The 20,140-nt window shown below is 46.0% G+C and overlaps 1 protein-coding gene across 1 annotated transcript in view; it reads right to left on the bottom strand.

The window, feature by feature from the left end:
- Positions 1–20,140, bottom strand: part of LOC148015682 (dynein-1-alpha heavy chain, flagellar inner arm I1 complex-like) — a 338,732-nt gene that overhangs the window by 67,828 nt on the left and 250,764 nt on the right. Inside the window, exons 44-51 of the mRNA XM_087665230.1 lie at positions 19,977–20,063; positions 19,684–19,863; positions 19,295–19,437; positions 18,873–19,077; positions 8,375–8,626; positions 7,562–7,831; positions 7,049–7,354; positions 6,764–6,919 (exon numbers count right to left, since the gene is read on the bottom strand). Coding sequence (XP_087521356.1) covers positions 6,764–6,919; positions 7,049–7,354; positions 7,562–7,831; positions 8,375–8,626; positions 18,873–19,077; positions 19,295–19,437; positions 19,684–19,863; positions 19,977–20,063 — 1,599 coding nt within the window. The remainder of the gene's footprint in view (positions 1–6,763; positions 6,920–7,048; positions 7,355–7,561; positions 7,832–8,374; positions 8,627–18,872; positions 19,078–19,294; positions 19,438–19,683; positions 19,864–19,976; positions 20,064–20,140) is intronic.

The raw sequence follows: 20,140 nt of genomic DNA on the forward strand, positions 1-20,140 counted from the left end.
CACTATGAGTCTAACCTTTAAATTGCCCCTTGCCATCACCCTGCCTCCCTTGCTGGGGTTTCCCCGACTGAGGGGCAGGGGTCTGTGACTTAGGTTTTGGTGCTGTGCCTTTTGCCTTTGATCGACACTCATCGTCAAAATGGCCAGCCTTTTGACAAAGTTGACAATACCTATTCTTTTTAGGTACATTTTGCCACCCAAGTTTGAGAGATTGGGATGTTCCTTGTGATTCCTCGGATTGATTTTACTTTTTCTTTTGATTTTGATTTTGATTTTGATTTTGAGTGGAGGTTTGGTTTTGTTTTCCCTTCCCTTGTTACCCTTTTTGAAAATGAGCAATAAGAGCTCCCTCTGAAGGGGAATTTATATGAAAGTGATTGAAAAACCGTGCGTAACGCAATAGTTAACACTCAAATTCATAAAATGTAGGCATGGTAGGCTTTGAAACTATACCTTTCAAAAAATTGAAGTATTTTATGGGGAGTTTATTTAGGAACAATGTGACCTGATCGTCAGAGGACTTGGGAGTCCCCGTAGTGGAGAATTCATCAAGAAGACGCGGATACTCAGCCAACTTGACTTTCAAGTCATCCTGGTCAGTGATTTTGAAAAGCTGGAGCTCATGGTCAAGATTGATACAATGGGGTTCTATCCCGAGCCACATAGCGGTCAGTCAAGTGTGCCCATCGCTCAGACGCTAAGTCAAAATGTTGAAGCTGAGAATGAAACTCAGGCAATAAACCCTGCATCAGCTCGACAATAGTGGAGGCATTCTTAGCCTTCCATGAGCGGACAACCTCGTATGGGACCAGTGTGGGATTGGGTTGGGATTCCAACCCTTGCACAAGATTCCATAGGTTCTAGGAGTCAAGGACATGTCTCGTTAAGTTTGACCAAGTGGTAAAGTTTGACTCGTTAAAACGGGTCTTGTCATTAAATGCATGCTTAGCAGAAGATGAGCTAGAATCATGAGGTGTCGGGTAGGTGGGGTAAGATGGATGTGGGGGATAAGATGGTGGGGGGTAGAATGGTGGAGGTGCATGTGTTTGATAGGTAGGAGGGGCTAGAGATGGGTAGGCAGAAGTAGGGTGTGAGTGTCCAATGAGTGCCGATTGAGGTAGAGGCACTGGAACATGAATGTTTCCATAAGGTGTCGGTGTAGGTGAAGGCACTGGGACATGGAAGCCTTGTCCAAAGTGAGGCTGGGGCACAACAGTATGACTAGAAGGTTCACTAGGTAAACCCATGGAGACAAACTGTCGAGTCAACTGATCCATACTCAGGAGAGACTGGGGGGGATATCCAGACTGCAATGATCCCGAAAATGTATGTGAAGTAGGTGGAACACCACCCGACTGAGGGAAGGATGAGGTCCTAAAGGATGTGTCTATGTTTCCGTAACCCCCTGGTGTGATGTGCGATGTGACATGAGGTGTCTGAAATGGAAATGTAAATGGTGCGAATGGAAGTGGAGAAGCAATGGAAAAATGTGGTGGGATGGGTGGATTTTGAAAATGTGGTGTGGGAGGTGCAGATGCATTTTGTTCATTTTTAACAATTATTGATTGGAAATGAGAATGTGAATTCGATGATGCACCATGCAATGAAGAAAAAAGAACACCAAATTGATTCTGATTTTGTGAAGTAGACTGAAAAGAAGGAAGGTTAGAAGAAGAGGTACCTGGCTTTTTCTTATAATCCCCATGACATGTGTTAACATACAAGAATTGGTCCTCAAGAGGACATTTTCCGTAGTCAACAAATTGGACTCTTTTTTCCACATGATCTCTACCAGAATATTGCAAAGCAGAAGAGGTAAAATAAGAAGGAACAAAAGACGAATCTAAAGTACCTTGCACTGGAGTGGACGGAAGAGGATGAAAGAAAGGAAGATACTTCGGGTCTTGTTCTCCAAGAGGGGGGATCCATCCCTGATGGAGGTCTGGACGGCTCTCCAACATCATCAGATTTACGTGCAACATTTGAAGAGAGAAATTCATGTATACCTTCATTTAGAAGCTTTTCTTAAAGGGCAATCCTTCGATCAAGCTCCTCAATCTTCTTTTGTCTATAAGCTATGATTAGATTGTATTCTTCAGAGGTCAACTTGCCTAGCTTTTCTTCTTCTTTTGTCTATAAGCTATGATTAGATTGTATTCTTCAGAGGTCAACTTGCCTAGCTTTTCTTCCATGTAATTAGAAGTATCTTCCACCATGTTGGAACTTTGTGAAGCAAGCTGATTGGCCCACTCTCGCTCGGTTCTCGGCATAGTTGGTTTTGTAGACTAAATTGGTGTTATTGTATTCGAAGTCATTTGAACTTACTATTGTTCTTGCTTCTTGTGTAGAGCTTTCAGATCAAAGGCCTAGGTTTCTCAGAGAGTACCAAGCTTTGATACCATGTAAAGAAATACCCTAACACAGAAACATAAATAGAAACCGTACGACAAAGCACAAACTGATAAAAAAAACATAGTTAGGGTAAGGATAACTCAAAGACAATGAATATAGAAAATAATTGAAGTGATATAACTGCTGAATATACAATGCTCATGTAGTAAATACACTATGCAGTGAATGAATACTGAACCTCGAACTCTTGTATCTCAAGGATCAGGGCAGGGGTAATGAGCTGGAGAGTGTGTCGTACTCTGAATGGATCCCTGAATTGTAGCAAGGCAGCCTCTAGATGTCGAATACTAGCAAACACAACAGTGAGAAGCTGGATCAGATGCAGAAAGCAATTAGGAGAGAGAAAGACTAAAAATGTAGACAAGACAACTTGTAAGAGAGAGAAAGACTAAAAACGTAGGCTACAGGAGAGAGAAAAACAAAAAATGCAGGCAGGACAGCCTGCAGGAGAGAGAAAATTGCCAAACGCAGGTTGGATAGCCTGGCGGCAACTTGCAGAAGCTGGGCGGCAACTGGAGGAGAGAGAAAACTGCCAAACATAGGCTCCAGATGATGTGGCAGGTAGTACGGCGGCACGTCTGTGTAGGAACAGCAGTCGCCTGGTTGGGATCAGCTCCAAACTGCGAGAAGAGGGCTGGAAATCAGGCGCTAACTGATGTAGACAGCAATGGACAGCTTTGGTTGAGATGTCCTCCGCGAACGGGGTGTGGGCAGCAAGTTGAGACACCTGAAATCTGCAAAAACGAGATTAGGGGCTGAATGTAGGGCAGCATACGTATTTATAGAAAGTTTGGGCCCTCCCAAGTGGGTTTGTGCTTACGGGACATAGAAACTCTCTAGGATCACGTTTCTTTTGAATAAACTAGGTTTCTTCATTAATTAAGCATGTTTTGGGGCTGTTTAAGTAAAGCTAATGCATTTTTAGCTCAACAGGATGCAGACCCCAAAAGCATTTGTGAGATTGGCAAGAGGCATATTGCAAATTGTCAGTCAATGATTTTAGTTTAGCTTGCTGATAAGATCTGGATTGGAATTGATGAATAAGATCAATCAACCGTATAACTAGTGAGGACAAGAATGTATCATCCAAGGATTGAAGAAGCAATGAATACACTAAGGCTAATAGTTCCTTTGCCGCTTGTCAGTATTGTTTACAAAGGGATGCATGATGGATGCCATATTGTCGGGTGACCCTTTGTACATTACCAATCAATTGCTCAAAGGAGTGAGCTCCTCTTGATGGGAAATTAGACACGAATTGGTCAAGTAGTTGTCCCATATGACCATTGAAATCAGGGTGCTTCAAATAAGACGAATTGAAGCACAATGAAAGCTTGCCCAGAAACTGCCCAAAAGGAACCATTGATTGTGCATGCATCTCAAATTGCATAGGAAAATGGTTTGACAAGGTGCAGCTTTGCAAGACTTGTATGTCCAAGATCTTTGGCATGAAGGCATCATCATGCATGACATAGATACGGTCTAGTCTTGCCCATGTAGGGATATGTTATGCTGACTGAAAAGTGAATCTTAGATCTGATTGGCAAAGCTAGGACCAAAGATCTTGTTAAATAACATTCAAAGCAAGCTCATGCCAAACATGACTCTTGGGAGCATCCATCACCGAATACTTAGGTAGACTGCAACGTATTGGTACAATTCAAATTTCCAATCAACAAACCTGGTTTACCAAGTGCCAAACTGGCTGCTAGTTTTCCCACAAACCACATTTAGACAAGGGATCATTCAAGGCATATAGGCCTACCAACCATAGGATCTCCCCTTTGAACATGATTTCGAAGTGATAAATGCAGTAGGAAGTATCAAACATAGCGTTTTGGAGCAAAACACAGCTTGATTTTGAGGTTGCCGATAGCTAGAGATGATGGATGAGCACCAAATGTAGATGGTGTAGGCTGTTAGGCTGAAACATAAGCTCCTAGAAGGTGGGTGACAGTTGGTGACAGTTCCTTGGGGAGAGAACTGCAAAGGGGAGGCTGGAAAGAAGTGCTAGATGGGTGTAGGCAATGTCCAGAAGCTTTGGCAGGGATGTCCTCTACAAACAGGGTGTGGGAAGCAAAGCAGACTTGAAACTTGCAAAAGAGGGCAGGTTGTCTATTTATAAAAATTTAGGGCCCTCCCAAATTAGGGTTTACATGTGGGACACTGAAACTTTCTAGAAACATTCTTGGTTTAAGAGAACAATTAAAATTCATTAATTAACTTGAGTTTTGGGGCTGTTTAATGAAAGCTTATCATAATTTAGCTCAACAAATGCCCTGGCTGCTTTGGGGTGGGTTTTTGAAAAAAAAGATTTGGGCTTGGGCTAGTACAACCCTTTTTGGTTCCAGTTTTGGGTGTGAGAGCGGGTGTTAAGCTAAAATTACATTAGCTTCTTTAAAACAGTTCCAAAACATGCTTAATTACTTAATCAAACCTCTTTATAAAAAAGAAATGGGTTCCTAGAGAGTTTCAGTGTCCCATAAACACACCCTATTCGGGAGGACCCAAACTTCTATAAGTGGACAGGCTGCCCTCCACTCAGCCTAATCTTGTTTGTGCAGTTTGCCAGTGCCATATCTATGCTGTCCACACGCCGTTCTTGGAGGATATCTTAGTTGGAGTTGTCCATCATTGCTATCTACCATCTGTCACTTGTCTACAAGCCTTCTGTTGCTATTTTGGAGCATTCTACCAGCTGGTGAGTGCTGTCAAGGCTGGAACAGCCTATGTTTACTGCTTCCACACCATCTGCTGCTGCGTGTCAGTGTGCAGCCTAGCTTGCCACATCAGCCCTACTGCTGCATTTTGCTGCAGATTCTACCAGCTGGCAACTGCTGTGCAGGCTGGAGCAGCTTATGTTTACTGCTTCCACACCATTTGCTACTTCCGTACAGCCTGTCAGCGTGCAGCCTAGCCTGCCACATCAGCCCTACTGCTGTGTTTTGCTGCAGACTGCATCGACCTGATCTGCCACATCATCAAAACCTGTGTCTTGCAGCTGCATGCATTTGTGCAGCTGCCACCTCATCAGCATACCTGCATTTTACTGATTTGCACACTCTGCTGCTTGTTTGTCACTGATTTGGCCATCACAGGCTAGGTTTGCTCCTACTAGGCACATTTGAGGTTGCTTGCTACATCTCGAGATCCGCTAGAGTATGACCCACTCTTTTTCTCATACTCTTTGCCCTTGTCTTCTAGACATGGGAGTTCAAGGGTCAGTTTTCACCTTGCATAGTGTATTTGTTGCTTTGAGCATTGTATCTATTCATTCATTATTCAGTTTCATTATCTTCTATGTCTTTGTGTAAACCCTAATCCTAACCGTGTTTCTTTATTAGTTTGTGTGTTTATCATACAATTGTGTTTGTATTCCATAGACGAGCATTTCTTTACATGGTACACTCTTCCATGGCTTGTTTCCTCCATACCCCCTAGACCACCTTGAGAGGCTTGTATATTTGATTGTTTTGTGAATTTGTATCCACTCCAGCTAGACTATTGAGCACATGTACTTTGTCATAAAAATCCTCCAAGTAATATAATTAGATACACTTTAGTTTTGCCAAAAAAAACATCAGCTACTAGGAGAGGTCTTATTGGTGTGATAGCCAATGAAAGGATAATGAACAGAGTGTGAACAAGGGGGGTCTCCATACAGTTGATTTCTGTGTGAGCACACTAGAAGTCTTATTTGAATGCAAGAACAATGAGCTGATCTTTGATCCCAAGGGGGAACCCATACAGCTGCCTGCCCTGAGTATTGCTGACATTAGGGTGGGAGCTGCTGGAGTTGGGATTTCTGAACCATCTCCTCTTCTATAAGGTTATAAGGAGTGTACACACCCAAAACTTGTGGGAAAAGTTTGGAGTGGCTAAGAAAGTCTGTGCCACCTCTGCATGATCTCTAAATCACCTTGGCTGTCTGATTTGCCTCCAAAAAGTTCCCTGTCCAGATCTCTGTTTCTGATGTGGAAGTAGTTCAAAGATCTATGGCATGTTTGTATCTGGCTTCTAAGTGTACCTTGCAATGAAAAAAGCAATGGGCTCCCATTTGTGGTAATGTCTTCTGGACCACTGATCCTGAAAAGTTGGGAGTCTCAATTGCCCTTGCTCATAGCAGAATAACGACACAATGTGGTTCTTATTTTGTGTTTTAGGTACACCATAATAGTTGTTTTATCTCTTTGCATGTAAGAAATGTATCAGTTGCATCTACCTTTTTGTCTCATCTTAGGGCATATTAGCCTTCTGTAACATTAAAAATTGCTATTTAGTTCTTTGTTTCATCACATTATAGAAAACAAGACAGTATCTTGAAGAACTGATGATGTTGAAAGAGTTATACCATGCCGGGAAAGTTTCGACAACGTGTTCTAAGTGTATCACCTACAGGTGACATTGCTAAGACAACATGAAGGTTCCGACGACATCGTTTGATAAAATAACCCCAACAGTTTTCCTTTGTGTCTACAATGCCATCAGCTACAACATCATCTCTTACCTGAAAACCAGTCACTGTTTTATTGCAATGCTGGGATGAACTGAGCAGATTCCCCAGATTTTAACTCAGAATCATATTTTCCTTGCTGTGATAAAAGATTTTTAAGGTCTTGGATATTTAGGTTAAGACCTGGCCGACTAACGCATCTTTCTCATCCTCTTTAAACAGAGCTGGAACCATGCCAGATGTAAGCATGTTATTAACCAGCTCCAGAAAACCTTCATCTACAACATGTGCGTCCGTGAAAAGAAAACTGACATGCTTGTTCTCTACACCCAACATAGTGTACAGAGCTTTAAGATCATCCCGAAATGATGCTTCATTGTAACCTCGTGTCAGTGTTATCTCAAAAACTTTACAGCCAGCTGCAAATGCAGCTAGCTTTGATAAACTCTTTTTACCACTACCTCCTACTCCTACTAGCAAAGCATTTCCCTGCATGAAAGGACATGTAATTCATTAGCTTGTTCATCTTAAAAACAAGATGTTAAGCTTAGATATGGGTTAGCAAGTGTTCATGGTTGGTAATGCATTTTTAAATGCAAGTGGTAATGCATTTTTAAATGCTAATGGATCTATTTAGGTATGCATTGATGCCCATGTTTGTTCTACAAAGTCTGAACGGTAGAAACCTTTACTTACTTGGTCCAATCTCATTATTCGTTCGATTCGAGTTAAGTGCTCCAGGGCATCATCAAACATTACCAGATTCATTTTCTTGTTTGTCATGTTGTACTCATCAAGTATCTCTTCAAAGGTAACCTTAATTGCTGAGTAATCACCCAAGTCCTCATACAGTCTAGGCTCAGATTCATTGAGTGTGTTCCGATAATCACCATATAGTATAGGATCTTTAGCAACGTAGCTCAAATCATTTCCATGTTTTTGGCCCAAAAGATCCAAATTTTTTTTCTGAAGTCATGCGAATTTCTTTGAGTGCACTAAAAGGCAAGGCAACATTGAAATCCTATTGAACAATGCAAAAATCTAAGATACTCCTAACTTGTAAGGCTTATTGATATGACACTACATTCTCTTTTTTTGAAATAAGATGCACACAGAAATCCCCACAAGGGGGGCCGCATCATCTCTAAATTTTAGCCAAGAGAACAAGCAAGAGACATGCTTGCTTTGTTCCTATGCACAGATAGGATAGCTTGCAAGCTGAATGAACAGCAAAGCTTGATGACATTGGGGCCCTCCTCCTTGGTAAACAAGGAGGATGAACCAAGTGTTTGGGTGGGGCAAGATCCTGGACTTACATGAAAACCTCTAACATTGGTGTCCAACTAAATGATGCACCTAGCAGTTGGCTTGAACCCACAATCTCACAATTGGATGACACTTTGCTCTTTAAAATGTGTTGTTCTAGTTTATCTGTTCTGATGTCCTTGTTTTCAATCCTTTGAAAATCCTGAACAATAGTTAGAATACTCTTGTATGACTGTATATTACCTGCACAATATCTTTGTCCCTCTCAGATATGAGCCGATCATGAAAAATTCTAAGGCATTCATTTCTCCACAGCCGCAGCATTTGTGCTGAAGTCTTTACAGTATCTGCTGTTGAAAGGGTCAAACCTTCATAAATGCGGCTCAGGTCTCTTAAATTGAAGATATAGTGAAACCTCGATGGAGTTGGTGGAAGTTTATCCACTATGAAGTTATAAAGTTCTAATGTCATATCTGTAATGGTCCCACAAAGGTCCTGCAATCCTCAAGATATCAAGAGATCGAAATGGATTAGCTTTCTGGAAGAAATCAAATCATGTTATATACCTACAGGTTGTTTGCCCCATACTAACATTTTATTTTTCGAAGTGAATGAACATTTGGAGAGGCCTTCAGCAGTAAAAGAATGCAAAGACTGGAAATATTTGTTAGCCTATAGATTCCATTTTATCACATGCGGATTCTTTCCAGAGACATCCTTCTCAAAGGCTTCCTTCCCACATGCTTGATTTCTCTCCCAGACATTTGAAAAACAGTCTTAAAACAATTTTGTTTTTTTAACAACTTCTAGATTGTCAAGGTACACAAAGTTGGATCAAATATTGAGCATTTCTTTGGAAAGTATGGCAAGATCAGAATTGTGCAATCGTACAGTTTCTTTAGGACTCTGAGCAACAATCCCAAATAGCTGCTATGCTTGTAACATGCATACTTCTCACATGGATGTGTTCCAGTAGTTTTTTTGACATTTTTTGGATTATTACAATGGTTTTAAGTACTGTAAGCCTCTTGTGACAGGAACATTAGTTTGTGTGTTTTGGGCCTCACTATATAAAGATCAGCTCAACCTTGTTTGATGTATATTTGGCTTGCTGGACAATGCTGAAGTAAGTAAGGCAAAATTTCTACAGTTTGTAATTTAAAATCTTCTAACATGACTACATCTTTTACAAACTTTGAGAAAACATTAGTTTCTTCACATCCATTTAATGAAGACTTTCAATAGGATTAACCATTCTTTGGCTTGATCATATCCGTTTCTTTCCAGAAAAGTGACCTAAACTAGCATTGTCTAGTTGAACTTCTCGAAAACAAATGGAAGGAATCCATGCTTTGCTAAGTATCAACTGATGATTCCTTACTGATCTTAGGTTTTTACATATCTGGACAACTTTGATTTGATTGATCATTTTGGTAAGCTATCAAATTACTCTTCTTCAAGAAAAGCAGTCCATAAACTAATTTATGCAAGATGAATTTTTAGATAATAGCCCCAAAAGTAAATATTTCTTCCTAAATCTAATCTAGCCAATGACTAGGTAAATAACTGTATTTCTAATGATTATACTGATGATTCATTTAAGTTTACTTTTACTGATAGCTATAGATCATGTAAATTGCCAGGATCTGTTTAGGTTGTTAAAGAGGTTAGGATTTCAATTCAAGTCTAAATTCAAGAATGACACTTGGCTGGCAACCACAACTCTCCCTGCTAAAGAAAGCCTCATGGAGCTCCAATAAAGGAGCTTCTACTTGATGCTCAAGAGAAGAGGTGCCTTTTTATTCTTTACTATGTGTGTACAGATCATACATCGATGCATATGTGTGTCTTTATTTTCTGTGTGTCAATTGTTGCTCTGAAGTAATGTCATGACATCCAAGATATCTCACTGTAGTTGGGTGGGGGAACCTAGGTGAAGTCCTCATGAGGTCTCCAGTTTGGCCATCTACTGTCACGTACCAAAAGGCCATATAACATGTGCCAATTCAATAGAGTGCTAGATGCTGTAGGACCTATAGCAGGCTACAGGTTCAAATTGGCTCTAGCAAGGCCGTGGATCAGCTCTAGCAAGGCCACATATCTGCTCAAGCAAGGTGCAAAAGATATGAAAACAAGTCCTTTGGGTCTTGGTTTACTAAGGTCCCACCGACTTTAGCAGCTACTCTTCATAAGAGCGAGTGGCCAAGCATCAGCAGGTGTGGTTGCTCTCCAGCAGCAGGGATCTACTCACTACTTTTTTTTAGCAGGATGCTACTCTTGACTAGACAGCTAGACACGGTTATTCTGGCCCTAGGTGTGGTTATTCTTCAGCAAAAGTGGGCCCATTAGACTGTCCCCAGCTTTTGAGTGATAGGTAAGAATACCCCAATGGACATTGTACTGTGTGAGAGTCGTGGATTGTAAGCATCCCCAGGAGTAGCTTGGGCAGTGCTAAGGTTTTGCTATAGTTTGGCTTCAGCTGGTGCTGGCCATGGTTGTATCTATTTCTACTTTCTGTTCAATGGACGGTTATCTTTACAGTCATGTATGATTCAGTTTCTCTATCTTTGTATTGGTGTACCCTTTAGGTTCTTTCATTGCTTTTTACTTGGTTCCCTCTCTGTATTTGAACTTCACTCCCCTGTGTGCACATGAGCTTCATCCTCCACTCCCACTAGCACACTGTTTTCTATGCCTACCCTTAGCCCTTCTCTAGCCTACCACTAGCACGATTCCAATGGCAAGGAAGAAAGCATACTGCTCGATGCAAACACAGCACTCCCTGATCGAGTACAGTGGTCCTTGTTAAGTATGAATAAAGACAACATCTTACAGTTCTGAAAACACAATCAACAACATCTTACAGTTCTGAAAACACAATCAACCACTTATCACTTCACTTGAAAGCCCTTGGGGATTCGCACTGCCATGTCAGGTGTGCACATACATTGAAGCTTTTTGGGTTAGCATTTGCAGCTAATTTGGATGTTGAGGCTTTGGATAGGGATCCCTCTCTCCTTTATACCATAGCTCTAGCAGTTTGATAAACCCAAAAGGCCTAGTTTCTCCTTGCTTCACCACAGCGGATGAGAAAAAAACTGAAGATAGAAGAGCACTAGTTTGGGATTTTTAAAAGTCCAGGGTTGAGCTGCAAGGGTTCAAGAGAGACTAAGAGGGAAACACACAACTTATTTGTCTAGTTAACTTTGACCTAGGTTCTTGAGGAAACAGGGGGTTTAAGTAGCTGTTCATGACAAGATCATTGAATTGGGGTGCTGGATGATATGGCAAAGTTCCATGCCTTTGCTTGCTGATAGAGAATAGCAGTAGGGTGACTAGTGTTCACCCCCAAAAATCTTGATCAACTTCCCTTGATAATAGCTAGCATGTTTGAACCAACATATCACCCAGATTAGGCACCTGTTTCTGGTGAAAACTGATTTTACTAGTGCCCAATCATTGACCATAGAGCCTTCTAGTCCTGACTAGCTGCATCTCACCTGTATGAGAGTTTTTCTAATGTTAAAATTTTACCGGGCAATTTGGTCAAAACTGACACACATATCAAAACATTGTATCCATGATACATTTTGATTTGTGAGGGAATATTCTAATTGGAGGAAGTTCTCTTTCTTTTTTTTTTTTGCAAGTAAAATGTGGCTGATTATATTACTCAAAAAGCTGATTACAACAGAGTGCTCATGCTCAACAGACTAGTTGGAGCTGAAGCAAAATCACCAGTACATCATGTATACAAGCCTCTCAAGGCAGTCTAGGGGGGATGGGGGCAAGAAGCCATGGAGGAGGTATATCGCCAAATGCGGCTGCCTGCCTGCATCACGAAGAACAGACCCTGGCCGCCCAGGTACGCATGAAGTGACCATGGAGCTCCTGACGAGACCTGGACTCGTCGTGCACCTGATCCCATCGGTCGCGGAGGGAATGGATGATGGAGGTCCATAGCTCTGCTAAGGTCGCAAGTGCTGAAAGTCTCTCTCCGCCGAAAGCCACCTGGCATCGCGCCTTCCAAATATGCCATCCAGTAAGACTCCCTATGATCTCCCATACCTCTGAGCGGTCTGCTGTGGGCTCCAGTACCTGGCGGATGGGTAGAGCCTTCAGACCGACCACTGCGAATGACCCTCCCTCAATCATGAATATCGTGTCCTGCATCTTGGCCTCATACAAAAGGTGACAGCCCTAGCTGATTGCCTGCCAACAGAAAGCTCCCCATGAGATACACCCAAGGCTGGGCGCTATACGTTGAAGGATACGGCATGCTCCTCTCCACACGAGCTGCGCCTCCTCATAAGACCAAAGGCAGTGCTTTGGGGTTTCCAGAGGCTGCTGTGTGTAGCGCTTACAACCTCCCTCCTTTTGCATCTGGGCAAGCCAGCTTCCCACTGCCAAGCCTCCATGTGCCACCAGCCATAAAAAATACGACACCCTCCTCGGCCTCTAGCTATCCCATAGGTGGCGCCAGAAGGTCCGTCGGAAGGGCTCCGTGATGCTGTACTCTGCCTAGTGCCTGTTGTGTGACGGCGCCCAATCCATATCCTCCTACATCAGTACATGTCTGCCAATCCTGGCAATATACTCTAGGAACCTGGGTGGCTTTTTGGCGAGCGCAGAGGCTGGCCATAGCCACTCTCCTGGATCCCACTTGAGCTCATCAAGTGGTCTACCCTCCTAGATCCAAAGGCGCCACTCCTTGAGCTTCTTCTAGAAAACATAGGGGTCCAGTTGCCAAGTCTTCCCCTGAAGACCCACCACCCGAATCCTCCTCCACGAAAGGGTGGCAATCCCCTCATCCTGCTTCCCTCTGTCAAGGGCCAGATGTCCCCCCTCCTGAAAGGCGAAGAAGGTCCCTTGGGGGGCGCCACCCACTCTACCTCCCACCTGAAGAGGGAAACCTGCTGGAGAGAACCTAGCTGCCCATACCTCCCTGGGCTCTATCGGCTCTCGTATCGGGGGGGCCAAGCCACTCCGGAGGTATTGCTGTGTCTATCTCTCTTCTCTTGAACTCCACTCCTCTCGTGCTACCTGATACTCGTTGCAGCACCTCCTCGTCCGTCATCCTGTACACCTCCCGCCATATCCTGATGGAACGAGCCGGGACGGCCTCCCACATAGCCCACTCGATGTGGGGGCACTCACCTATCTGTGCCTTCGAGATCACTAGCTGACGGTCTATTTCCTTCTGGCAACCTGGGGGGCTTTGGATTAGGACCTTATGGAGGCCCTGCCACACGCGGAGTAGGCTACGAAGGAAAGGTGATCGGGGGGGGGGGGGGGGGTGATTTGGCCTGACGTGAAGATCCATCTCAGGGACGGCCTCCACTCACTGCCAAGCCTCGGTTTACAATCCTGAAGGCCCTCCTGCAGTAAGACCTTCCAGGTCTGCCTGCCTGGTGTGAGACCACAGACAACTACTTTGCCCAAGAGGGCCATACTCTGATACTGTGGGTCTATGATCCCAAGCCCTCCCTCTGATCGATGTCATATGATGGTCGCCCACGCCACCTTGGCCCTGGAGTCCCTGGAGCCATTAGACCCAGACCAAAGGAAATTCTGCACTAGGCGGCGAAGCTGCCCTACGCACGATGAGGAGAAGCACCAACACGAGGCGATGTACCAGGTCGTCGCTAGGAGGACCTGGTTAACCACCAGGGCTCGATCGGCTAGTGAGAGGCGAACCGTGCTCTAGTAGGTCAGTTTCCTGCGAATAGAATCAAGGACAGGAAGAAACTGCTGGGTAGGAGTGATGTCGAGTCCCACCTGGAACCCTAGGTATCAGACGGTCTGCCCTTTGCTCACCCATCTAAATCCCAGGTGGACACCCCACTTTGTATTGGAGTCTGGGTGTGTGAGGAAACCAACGGACTTTCGCTAGTTGATTTTCGCTCCCGCTGCAACGTAGAACACGTCAAGAGCCAGCCTCATTCTCTCCAACATCACCTCATCATCCTCTATGTAGAGGCCTGTGTCATCTGCATACTCTGAGTCTAACAACTCAGTCTCCTCTCTCACTGGAAGTCAGAGGCCGCATCATCCGCTCACACGTGACCTGAGGAAGTGAGACATCGCCTCTGCGAACAGTAGGAATGGGTATGGGGCCACGGGACAACCTTGTCGAACCGATCTCTCCAGCCGAAACTCCTCCCCTCGCCTTTCGCTTATGAGAACCCTGTTGGTGGAGGATCTGTACAGGTTGGAGACCCCGCGAATCCAAGCGTGGGGGAATCCCAACTTCACCATGGTGCCCTCTAGGAAATCCCAGTCCACCCTGTCATAAGCTTTCTCAAAATCCAAGAGTAATACTGCCAGTCTCTGCCCATTGTGCTGAGCCCGTTCTGTCGCCTCAAAAAATGTAAATACATTGTCTAGGATGCTCCTATCCTGGACAAAGCCTGTCTGTGTGTCATGAATGATATCTGGAAGCACGGGGCGTAATCGCCTACCAATCATCTTTGCCAGTTCCTTATAGGCCACTGACAATAAAGTGATCGGTCTCCACTGGGAGAGCTCCAACCAGTCTCCCCCTTTGGGGAGAAGACTGATAAGGGCTGCTGAGAGGCTCCCTGGCATTTGTCCTGAGGTGAAGATCTCTTGGAAAGCCCTCAGTAGGGGGTCCTTTACCACTTCCCAGTAGGTAGTGAAGAAAGCCTTAGAGAGGCCATCCTCCCCCGGGCATTTCTACCCATCTTGTGTATGGAAAGCCTCCTCTAGTTCCTTCTTTGTGAAGGGGGCTAGGAGGGAGTGTCCTATCTCCCTTGTGACGAGGGACGGGATGCCATCTTATACCTGCTGTCTGCATCTCTATCCTCTAGCTGAAGCTGTCTCCTGCTGGAAAAGGCGCGTGTAATAGTCGGTGGCAATCTCCATCACCTCATCAGGGCTAGAACGGGTCCTCCCATACTGATCCCGAAGGCTGCATATCTGCTCTCCCGCGGTGCGGGGTTGGTGCACTTGGAAGAACTCCCTGCACATCGTGTCCCCCTTCCGCACCAAAAAGGCTGCTGAGGTGCAGAAAGAGAACTCCAAGTGCCTGTCCTCTAGGCCAGCAGTAGCTGCGCGTGCGCACCTGCTGTGCGTGGAGGGTGGGATCCCCTGGTGCCTCCTGCAATAATCTCTCCGTGGCTGCAAGGTCCCACCGGAGTGCTCTCTCCTCCTCCCAACACTGTTGCCTAGCCTGTATGGCTGCCTCTTGGCAGTTTCTGCTTGACTCGGCTAGAAACTCTGCAACCTGCTCTGCTATCCGGTCCCTCCTGTCCCACTCTCTGGTCCAAACCTGCTCTATCTGTCTTGACACCTCCTCCCTCCTATAGATTGAGTTAGGGATCCAACAGGATCGTGTATCTAGGGCGGATGCTGGGGGGTCAAGTGTCAGGAGAACCGGGCAGTGATCAAATAACGTGATGCCTGCCAATTGCTCAATCTAGCTTCCACGAGAGCCTCCCCACTCTCCCACATAAAACCTGTCCAACTGCTGCAGCAGGGCTCTACCTAGCCGCCTGTATCCCTACGAGAAGTCCAAGACCTCTCCCTCCGTTGGAAGGCAGGGTCTTTCCAGGCATCACGTGCTCCGACTGCAAGCAAAAAGACCTCCCATGCGTCCTGCTCCTCCCCAACCATGCCGTGGTAGTTTCTTCCTCTGCCTTGCTGGTCCTCCAAAGCCTCCAGGTTGTTGAAGTCTCCTCCAACAATCCAGGAGTCCACCTCTGGGAGTCCAGCTGCAATCTCCACCCAGAACCTGCTGCGTGCCCTAACCTCCGTAGGGGCATAGACATTGAGGACTCCAATACACGAGTCCCCAATATCCAGTCTGATCCATAGAACCCTTCTTGCTACTTTCGTCCCGTGGTCTCTTACACAAGTGGTGAGACTCGGGCCAATAGAGGTGCATACGCCTCTACTCTTGCCGTGGACACCTATGGCGTGCTTCCAGGAAGTGTGCGAGCTGCTCGGAAGTACCTTCCCAACCCGCTGAGCCTGGGCGAGGGTGAGCTTGTGCTCCTGCAGAAGCAAGATGTCGATCTGTCCGGCAAGGGCAAGCTGCAACTCCTGCCGAACGATCAACTTCCTGGAGCCACGTGCCCCACTGTAGTGGAGACTGTTCACATTCTAGGATGCAAGATATAAGCTCATGGGGAAACCTGTGACTGACCGAACATGCATCTGTTCGGTGTGGATGCTGTAGATGAGGAGGAGAGACTATGAGGCATGCAAGTGCGCTTTGCTGCCGTTTTGGATGGTGAACTCCTGTTCCCCATGGTGGCCCTCGGCCGGATCATAGGGGTGATAGATGCTCCAGGTGGTACTATCAATGCATCTATCAGCCATGCTAAAAATCGCGACTCTGTACACTTGTAGAAGCGGGCCGCTTGTGTTGGGGGCCAATGGATCACGTCCCTTGGCGCTCTCCACTATGGAGGGGCTCGAAAGATAATGCTCAAGTGTGGGACCTCGATGCCAACCCACCAGTTAATGTCCATCATGCAACCTGGCCACTGTTGTGCAAACAGTGCTAATCCTTCATCTCCCATCCACTGAGAGATGTGATCCGCCACCTGACTCTTCAACTCCTCAATTTGTGTAGTCGTCCACTCCTCTGAGTAAGACGACTGAAGAAAAAAGGCATAGTTTGGTCCATCCGGTGGTGCTAGTAGGTGGACCTTGCCCCTCCTTGACTTATGAACCACGAAGATCGCCACCTCTAGAGGTAGTGGGAACTCTCTGCGGTCCGCAACTCGCAGGTAGGACCATGGGTCACTGCAGAAGAACTCTTGTGGCAAGAGCTGTGCCTGTCTCGCAAAAGTGTGGCGGGTGGCAGGGGCGGATGAGCTGGTGGCTATGTGGGAGGGGGAAGATTGCTGGTGCCCAGAGGAGGTAGGTGTATGTGGCTCATCACCTCCTGTGGGAGGAGGGGGGGTGGGTGTAGGGGGGCTCACCTGACCTGGGTGTGGATCAGGGGGGGGGTGCTCGGTAGGGGGGGTGATGGGGGGGAAGAGGATCGAGGGATGGTGGAATGGCTCGAGATGCATGGCGGATGTTGGGGGGGGGGGGGGTGGTGGCCTTGGCAAGGGGGGGCTCTGGGCCAAGGTCAGTGGGGGGAGGGGGGGTATGGGATGTGGGGGGGGGGTGGGTGAGGGGCCTGTGGGAACTTAGGCGAGGCAGTCTGTGGCGCGGGTGGAGAATGTGGGGGACTGCGGTCCTGTTGGGTGGGGCGGACAGGGGGGGCTGTGGAGTGCTTTGTCGAGAGGGGGTCGCTCGTCGGCCAACACCATGTTGACGAGGTTGGGTCTCAGGAGTTGGCTGTGCCTCCCCTTGCCATCTCCCTCTCTGTCAACTTTGGACCGGTGTGAAACCGTCAGCATCCACCTGCGGACCTGTGGGCGGAGCCACATTTGCTCCATAACGCGTACAAACTGCTGCTTGATGCCCAAAGTCGTGGCAGCGCAGGCACTGCCCTTGTTGCCTAGTCACAATGACTTGCTGCCTAAAGGAGTGCCCGCCTACCTCAATCTTTAGGAACTGTGGGATATTCTTGACCTCTTTCATTGCCACCCGTACCTTTGGGACTTTTGCTACTGTCACTGCATCCACGAAGGACGCAGGAAGGACAGCGCTGAAGAACCATCCAAAGTCTTCCACCAACTGGCGATACTCAATCGCCAGGCCGGGGAAAATAAGGGTGATCGGGTGCTGAAGAAACCTGTTGTGGAGGGCAAATGCCTCCACAGTAAAGCCACTATACCAAGGGACCATGTATATGACCCCCTTCGTGGACGCATATGGTGAATTGGCGAGTAGCTCGCAAGCTGTGTCTACCGAGCTGAGCCCGACCATGAAAATCCCTTGGCCCAATAGGACCCCCTCCATGATCTGCGATGTGCTGATGCGCATCGTGGAGTGAAGCCAGTCCCGAAGCTGGGTCCTGGCTGGGGAATGTCCTACTACCTGACCATAAATCGTTGTTTCCATTAGCTCCAGCTCCTTAGCTCGGACGGCTAAGAGCTGCTCCTCAGAGAGGACTACGTGCAAGGTGTTTGACTGGGGGGCACTTGCTGAGTGCGCCAGCGTCTGACCATAGGTTTCTATTGCGCGTCCCTTTTGGGAGAACCTACCTATCACGCTGCTGTGCTACTGGATGGGGAGTTGCTGCAGGGGGAGGGAGCAATTGGAGGGGGGGGGGGGGGGGGGGTGTCGATGGCGAAGGGGGAGATTTCTGTTTTCGATGGCAGTGGTGTGGCAGCCTGACAAAGGGCTAGGCCTCCTGGCAGGACAGCACGCGGGGGGGAGGGGGACTGGGACGGGTGGGACAGGTGTGGGGGGGGGGGGGGGCGGGCGCAGGCGGCATGAGAGCACAGGCGGTGGTGCAAGGAGCTGGCGATGGGGGCCCTGGCGAAGGCGAGGGGGATGGGGTGCAGGTGATGACGAGGGGAGTGGTGATGTTCCTGTCAATGGCGAGGGGGGGTGACGCTGGCGATGGCGCTGTTCCGGCGGGGCACGACGATCAGACGGGGCGACATGACGGACAGGAGAGCTGTTTTACTTCCATCAGTCGGGGAAGTTCTCTTTCTACATTTAAGTATTACAGAAACTGTTGTTTTACAAAAAACTCCCAACTCTCCCACCATGGAGTCTATTGATGAATTGTTACAGAAATAACATCTTGCTCTGGTTCCTTTTGGTTTGAATCATATAAGAGGTATGAGTTTTTTATTCTAAGAACATTTACCTTGGCTTCTACAGCTAAATTCTGCACATGAGCCGCTAAAATTGAGCTGTAAACATGGTATAATGATTCAACTGCTGGAAATTGGATCTCAAAGGTAGAGAAAAGAGAAATAAATCGAGGATCTACATTGTTTCTTGATCCTCCTGGCCTTCCCATTGCACTTACAAACTTAACATCCTTGATATTTTTCCAATTCAGCTCTTTTCTGAAAAGCAAAACATGTGGAAGCTCAAAGGTGGTTTTATATGCAAGCCTCATTTTCTTAATAAGCTTAGTATGCCAACTGCTCTGATCTCTGATTACTTTACAGTGTTACTTTTCTTGACTCTGCATCTTGATCTTCTTGCATTAGCTGCTGATACAAACAAAAAAATTAACCTACTTGTGGAGAAAAACGAAGTCTCAATTATGAAGTAACATACCCTCTATCATAGAATCCTCCACGTTCAATGAGAAGTTTCAGAAATGCAATTGGTTGCTGTGTACCATATGTGTCAACCTTGGGCATATTGAGGTCATCAATAAACACAATCATTTGTCTTCCAAGGGGTGGACCATAAATGTCCTGTGAATTTGATAATGAAAGAAGGAGAAAACAACAAAATATTATACTCTCCTCTTGGACAGCAGCATTGTTTTGCTTTTGGTATTATGAATAAAAACGTAAATAAACTTTCCTATTAATCCATTGATGTATTAGTTTGATTTTTCTGCAGGTTATTGTTTGATTTGAGAAGCAAATAAAAGATGTTAAATCCAGAGTGTGAAGCTATTTGTTGATTGAGCTGAATTCATTCCTTAATTCCAATACCTTGGTTCTCTTCTCAATAGAATCTTCAATTGTGAGTTGGACATCCATTGATGTGGTCCGGCTGCTAAAGTTTATACTAAGGATGAGGTTTTCTGTAACGGGTAAACTTCCTAGATGTTTCTGAATAATCACAGACTTGGCAGTTCCACTTTCTCCAACAAAAAGCACTGGTTTACCAACCTGAAATATGAAAACAGTTACTTGAAAGTGATTCAACTTTTAGAGATAATCAAGTTTGCAGTCTTTGTAAGCTTTCTAGATCCAGGATAGCATACATGCCATTCTTCTCATACCTGAACCAAAGCATGAAGAATCCATGTTGACCGGACTGTGTCAATTGTAGGGACCAAGATACTGCTGAACAAACCATCAGAGGGAGGCTGCCAGGAAATGTTTTGAAATATCATAATACAGACGGGATGCCAGTAATATTTTACATCTTTTGAGGAGCAACAGA

This window comes from Lygodium microphyllum, chromosome 24 (assembly GCF_053477565.2).
Source record: "Lygodium microphyllum isolate KBCC chromosome 24, Lygodium_microphyllum_v1.1.10, whole genome shotgun sequence".
Lineage (NCBI taxonomy): Eukaryota > Viridiplantae > Streptophyta > Polypodiopsida > Schizaeales > Lygodiaceae > Lygodium > Lygodium microphyllum.